Raw genomic sequence first — 7,016 nt, forward strand, 5'->3', positions numbered from 1 at the left:
TGAGAAAGGGAATTATTGTTCCATTCCCCAACCTTTTGATGTTACCATACTTTCTCTATGGTAACAGAAGGGCTTTCCAAGAGTCCTTTCTGTAGAGTGGAGAGAAAAGGGGTAAAGGTATTTATGGGGGGTTCATATACAGGCAACTTCATGTCAGTAGTGATATTACTACTGCTGAGAAGTAACAGAATGACTGTGAGATCTGTTCTCTACGTAGGGTCACATCCAGACGTTCCAGCAGGCAGGGTTCAGCAGGGCAGCGTCGCCACGCCAGTCTGTCGACTACGATGACGAGGAGACAGACTCAGACGAGGACATCAGGGAAACATATGGCTACGACATGAAGGTACTGTGGTGTGGCCTATGGAGAGTTTTCTCAAACGTCAAGAGTTTTTAAAAATATCAAAAATACCTGTTGAATCAATTAAAATGAAACCATATACTACTGTATATGCTAGTTTTCTATAGGCAATATTTTAGACGGAGTGGTAACGAAGCCAGTAAAACATTACTATTCAATTTGTCTCAAGCAAGACACCGCACTTAGCAAATCCTGCTTTTCTAGCATTGTGTCCTCACTTGCCCCGTTTTCTTGCGCTCTCTTTCTCTCATGCTCTGTGTGTGTATGTGTGTGTGTGTGTGTGTGTGTGTGTCAGGACCCAGGTGAGGTGAAGCCGTACCTGTTTTGTGATGAGGAGATCCCTGTCAAGTCGGAGGAAGTAGTCAGTCACATGTGGCCCACCACACCCTCTTTCTGTGCTGAACACGCCTACTCCTCTGCCTCCAAGTCCTGCCCTCAGAGTAAGACATGGCTACGCAAATCTGTCATACTTAACTGACTTGCCTAGTTTTTTTTAAAGAACAGATTCCTATTTACAATGACGGCCTACACCAGCCAAACCCGGACGACGCTGGGCCAATTGTGCGCCACCCTATGGGACTCACAGCCGCTTGTGATACAGCCTGGATTCGAACCATAGTGTTTGTAGTGACGCCTCTAGCATTGAGATGCAGTACCTTAGACCGCTGCGCCACTCCGGAGCCCCAAAAATAAAGTAGTAACTTATAAATGTGTCATCCATTAATTTTGTTCTGGAGTATTGTTTCCTTTCCTTATGTGTATTGTCTTTGGGACCTTTATTTAGAAATGATCATCTCAAGGTACTTAACCTTAAACTCTACATGTAAATGTTGTAGATATTGAAGGGGTAAATGTGTGTTTCATTGGTTGATTGATGACTCCTTCTCACCCTCTACCCTCCAGATCAGAGCACCCCCAGGAAGCAGCCCAGGAAGACACCCCTGGTGCCCCGCTCTCTCGAGCCCCCTGTGCTGGATCTGTCCCCCCCGGCCAAGGCCCAGCTGGAGGAGCTGATGATGGTGGGGGACCTGCTAGAGGTGTCCCTGGATGAGACCCAGCACATCTGGAGGATCCTGGAGGCCACACACCCTCCCTCTGAGGAGAGGTTCCTACAGGTCATGGAGGTAGGAGAAGCACTGGTTTATACACTTATTTTTATACAGAACAAAAATATAAACGCAACATGTGAAGTGACAGGTATGACATATCAAGAAGCTGATATAAAAAGCATGATCATTACACAGGTGCACCTAGTGCTGGGGACAATAAAAGGCCACTCTATAATGTACCGTTTTGGCACACAACACAATGCCACAGATGTCTAAAGTTGAGGGAGCGTGCAATTGCCATGCTGTCTGCAGGACTGTCCACCAGAGCTGTTGCCAGAGAATTGAATGTTAATTTCTTTACCACAACCGCACAACCAAATAATTTCTGCACAAACTGTCAGAAACTCTCTCAGGGAAGCTCATCTTCGTGCTTGTCGTCCTGACTCCAGTTTGGCGTCATAACCGACTTCAGTGGGCAAATCCTCACCTTCGATGGCCACTGGCATGCTGGAGAAATGTGCTCTTCACTGATGAATCCCGGTTTCAACTGTACCGGGCAGATGGCAGACAGCATGAATGAAGTTGTGTTGGCGAGCGGTTTGCTTTAGTCAACGTTGTGAACAGAGTGCCCCATGGTGGCGATGGGGATATGTTATAGGCAGGCATACGGACAATGAACGCAATTGCATTTGATCAATGTCAATTTGAATGAACAGAGGATACCATAACGAGATCCTTAAAGCCCATTGGCATGCCGTTCATCCGCCACCATAACAATGCGCGGCCCCATGTCACAAGGATTTGCACAAAAATCCTAGAAGCTGAAAATGTCTGTTCTTCCATGGCCTGCATACTCACCAGACATGTCACCCATTGAGCACGTTTGGAATGCTCTGGGTCGATGTGTACAACTGCGTGTTCCAGTTCCCGACAATGTCCAGCAACTTTGCACAGTCGTTGCAGAGGAGTGGGACAACATTCCACAAGCCACAATCAACAGGCCTGATCAACACTATGCGAAGATGTGTCACGCTGCATGAGGCAAATGGTCACACCAGACACTGACTGGTTTTATGATCCACCCCCCCTACCTATTGTTTTAAGTATCTGTGACCAACACGCATATCTGTATTCCCAGACATGTGAAATCCATAGATTAGGGCCTAATGAATTTATTTCAATTGACTGATTTCCTTATATGAACTGTAACTCAGTAAAATCTTTGAAATTGTTGCATGTTGTGTTTTATATTTTTGTTCAGTGCATGCTATTTTATTTAACAAGGTTGAGCCATTGAGGTCAAGGTAGATCTGGCCAAGAGGGCAGCTCCAGTAAAGAAAACAGTCACTGGCTGAAAACACATGTTAGAATCTGAGCTGAACATGTGTGATACGAAGGCTTGTTTCCTGGATCCTGATTAAGTCTACTTAATGGACTTAAAAGCACTTTCAGTAGAGATTATTGATTGAGCAATTTTGTCCATCCCTCTTTCCTGTCTTCCCTTCCCAGCATGAGGATTCTCAGTTTGAGAAGCCGGTGAAGATCAAGATGAAGGACTCTGAGAAGAAGAGGAAGAGGAAGTTGGAGAGGGCGGAGCACCAGCTTCTCATGGCAGCTGTCTCTGGGGTCGGAGACATGATGCGGTCCCCCAAGTCCTCAAAGGATCCGAAACGGAGCCTCTTAGACCCGCTGGGGAAACCCAAGAAGAAGAAGCTGAAGCTGAACCCGGATAAGAACCGTGAACTGAAACAGCTGGCCAAGCGCCTGGCTAAAGAGGAGAAGGAGAGGAAGAGGAAGGAGAAAGCTGTGATCAAGGCTGAGGCTGTCAGGGAGGGACTGGAGAAAAGGAAAGAGAAGAAGATCCTGGATATACCGTCAAAATACGATTGGTCCGGAGCTGAGGACTCCAATGATGAGAACGCTGTCTGTGCATCCAAGAACTGTATGAGACCCTGCAAGGACAAGGTGAGAGCGACACAAGAAGCATATACACAGCTATAGTGTGTGTGTGTAGCAACCCTTATCTCCAATATACACTACTTGATGCACATTTCAAAATAACTGGAGGGGTGTAAGGAAAATGGTCAGAACACCTAGGTGGGGCTATTATTGTGTCTATGGGTACAACCTCAGCCTAGGGATTGACTTCTGCCCTGGTTTTCAAATGTCCCATCCAGACTGACTGACTGAGACCTTACTTTTGCCAGCTGAGGGCAGTGCATCTTCTGTCAGACCTTGAATATAGCCTAAGGAGCAATTTTTGGACCAGGGGAGAGGGGCTCATTTGAGAGAGGATGTAGCGACTCAGAATCGTTCTGACAGGTGATTTCCATAGATGATTGATAGGTGTGAGGGTTTATTGGTTAGCAGGGTGCAACAGAGGTCAGTGAGAGCCTGAGATGGGTTCAGTGTGTGGCCTGCGAGAGGGCGTGTCCTATCAAACACGAGTCCGTTTTTGACCCAAGTACAAGTAGAGATGCGTCGGCAAAATGTCAAATTCAGTCAAGGGAATTAGGATCTACTTCTTAGTGTCTTTACTAAGGAGTAGCTCCTATTCTTAGACATGTTGTCATTTTTATTAATATAATGTTTTCAATTAGTTTGTATCATTTCTTAAATTAAGATCAACATTTCATTCTACAATTCACCCATAATGTTGGGACACTAACTGTTTTCACAAATAAATCACTGGACATTTAAGATGTTTTAAGATGTTTCATTTTTAACTGTTCCACAGCAATCGCCTCTCTTAGTATGTCACAATCACCTTTACAAACAGTAGTGGGAGGTTTGAATACTTTCCTTTAGGGGGTTTAATGATATTAGCTCTTCAGATCGAAAACTGAATGTCTCACTTTGGATTTCTGTTTGCTGACTATGATGCAGCGCTAAGTATGCCGAGTTAATATTTGACACTGTGAAGCAAACATCTTTGGATGTGAGCATCGTGGAACAATTGAATATCAACAGCTGATAACAGCACTGGAACACCTTAAAGAGAGTTACACATAACGTATTAACAGGACAAGCTTTGTGCTGTTGGAAGTGACTGTAAATTAGACACTAAGTCAATGACTAGCCTAACCACCCTCCCAGTCCTACCCATCCATGTGAACACATCAGAGGCATGGTGATATCCTCCAGCTTTACAGAACTTTAAGGGGGACTGGATTGGATTAGGCTTAAATGCACCATAATAAAATGCAACATAAATATCATGCTTATTATACATCATGTACATAATGCTATATTCCTTTAAAAAACAGAAACACTCTACAAGTATAATGCTTGTGAATCTGAAGGGCAATGGCCTTTTCTGACCACTAGCTGATGATATTATATCCTGATTTTAGCAGAATGTGTGATCGCCTGTATGTTTGTCTCTCTTCCCTCTGTCAGGTGGATTGGGTTCAGTGCGACGGCGGCTGTGACGAGTGGTTCCACCAGGTGTGTGTGGGTGTGACCTGCGAGATGGCCGAGGAGGAGGATTACATCTGCATCGACTGCACCCGCAAGTCGTCCATCTTGAGTGGGGGCGTAGTTGGAAGTTTGGGCAGAAGCATGGGCATAGGAGGAGGGGTGACAGCGGTGGTGAAGGTGGAGCGTGTTTGTGAGGAGCCAGTGGTGCTGGAAGCGCCAGTCTGCAGCGGGCTGAGCCAGATCATTATGCCCCCCTCGCACTCCATAATGATGCCCCCCACCCAGACCCAAATGATGCCTCCCTCTATCTCCGTCCCCCAACAGCAGCAGCCGGACACTCGTGAGAGCAGCTAGCGCAGACCCAGGACAGAGACCACATTCACACAGTCGGCCACCACACACACACACACACACACCCGGTAAGCTCGCGTCAGACCATTTGAGTCTGGAAGACCCTGACATGTTCTGTTCCAGACCTGTTCTGACCAACATATTTCGCTAATCTTGATTTAGTGGTAAAAGAGCTTCAAATTAAGGGGTATCCTCAAGACTGGATGATGATACTCGCATGAGAATAATACTACAAAGAAATTAGACTTTAAGCTAAAAGCTTGTGGTCCTGTTTGAGGCGAGAGAGGTATTTTCTGCATCAGACTGAAACTCCAGATGACTTTTTTTCCCGCTCTCCCTCTTCTCTTCTCTCATGGGAACCAATTGTTGATGAGGATCTGTTTCGCTCTAATTCAGAACTGTTAAAGAAGGCCTTATAATCCAGAGAACACTGTGTGCACAGAGTATCAGAGCGGTTTTTACTGCACGACTCGGAATGACCATGGGCTGTTTTGTCTGTTTCTTGAGTTTCAGTTTCAGGTCTGTAACGTTCTCTAGACCCCTCTGATAAATATTTGATAAATATTTGGAGCCAATCTGCCTCAGTCCAACTACAGTCAGAAGCTTCAGTACAGTCATCATGAATCTGTAGAGGTGTAAATCTGTGTCCCAAAAGACACCTTGTTTCCTATGCGCTACATGGGCTCTGGTAAAAAGTAGTGCACTATAAAGGGAATAGGGTGCCATTTGGGCTGCCATGTTCCACCTCCATATATTCATGATGACTGTACTGAGTTGGAAGGTAGCCTAGCTTTTTAGAGTGTCGGGCCAGTTAACGGAAGGTCTCTGGTTCGAAACCCCCAAGCTGGCTAGGTGAAAAATGTATCGATGTGCCCTTGAGCAAGGTACTTAACCCTAAGTCGATCTGGATAAGAGTGTCTGCTAAATGATAAAAATGTACATGTAAAAATGTGGGATGCACATTCAGTATCCTCTCTCTGCCTGGCCCCAAACAATAAGTAACAGCTCCATGTAGGACTAGGAACAATGGTTGTATGTAGTGATACGTATTTATAATGTGTATATAGGTTTTAAGCAATTAAGTGATTGGATGTTGCTGTTTTGTTTTCTCACCTTTAATAAACAATTCCTAGTCAAATGAGTAAGGAGCAGCATTTCTTTCTCTTATTTTCAATACCATTATATACAACTTCCTGTTTGAGATGATTTGATATGTAATTTAATGTCAATACCAATGTCTTAGTTTTGGGTGGGTCATCAGAAGGCCTGACTGTTAGGAGCCGTGGGATCAAAGGATTCAGGCCACAACTTCTGGTATTCAACCCATGACAAGAGATCCATAGTATCGAGCAGGATCTCCCTGGCCGCATGTGACGTCCCATATTTTTCACATGTTTTCGTCTCACGCCCAATCCCAGATCAACCTGTATGTCTTAGTCTGTAGGAGTTGTCAAAGGAGAAGGGAAGGTTCATTAAGAGTTTAAATTTTTTTTTTTGAATATTGGCAGTCAGTTGACTGTTGTGCACCAATATGAAATCAATTGTCTTGCAACAATGCTATGAACTCGTTACATTTTCTTTGTCTGCCCTCTTTAATTCATTGTTTGGCTTGGTGATAAGTCTAATCATGCAAATATCTAATCGTAGGATTTAAATTCGCATTAGTGTTCTATTTGTACCTGTGCAGGGGAATGCAGTAAAAGTGCGTTAATTGCATGTAATGTGATTCTGAACACATCTGCTTCAGCTACTGTATTTATGGAAACCCACCACAACCAGTGGAAGCAAAATCAAGTAAAATCCAGTCCTGACCTCCTGCTTTCACCCACTCACCT

At 44.7% G+C, this 7,016-nt stretch overlaps 1 protein-coding gene across 2 annotated transcripts in view; it reads left to right on the forward strand.

Annotated features, from left to right (window-relative positions):
• Window positions 1–6,323, forward strand: part of LOC120031757 (lysine-specific demethylase 5A-like) — a 46,507-nt gene extending 40,184 nt beyond the window's left edge. For both annotated transcript variants that reach the window (XM_038977553.1, XM_038977554.1), the window contains exons 25-29: window positions 218–346; window positions 657–801; window positions 1,265–1,485; window positions 2,920–3,375; window positions 4,810–6,323. In XM_038977553.1, the coding sequence (XP_038833481.1) occupies window positions 218–346; window positions 657–801; window positions 1,265–1,485; window positions 2,920–3,375; window positions 4,810–5,184 (1,326 nt within the window). In that variant the 3' untranslated portion in view covers window positions 5,185–6,323. The remainder of the gene's footprint in view (window positions 1–217; window positions 347–656; window positions 802–1,264; window positions 1,486–2,919; window positions 3,376–4,809) is intronic.
• The last annotated feature ends 693 nt before the right edge of the window (window positions 6,324–7,016 follow it).

Source organism: Salvelinus namaycush, chromosome 38 (genome assembly GCF_016432855.1).
Source record: "Salvelinus namaycush isolate Seneca chromosome 38, SaNama_1.0, whole genome shotgun sequence".
NCBI classification, from domain to species: Eukaryota; Metazoa; Chordata; class Actinopteri; order Salmoniformes; family Salmonidae; genus Salvelinus; species Salvelinus namaycush.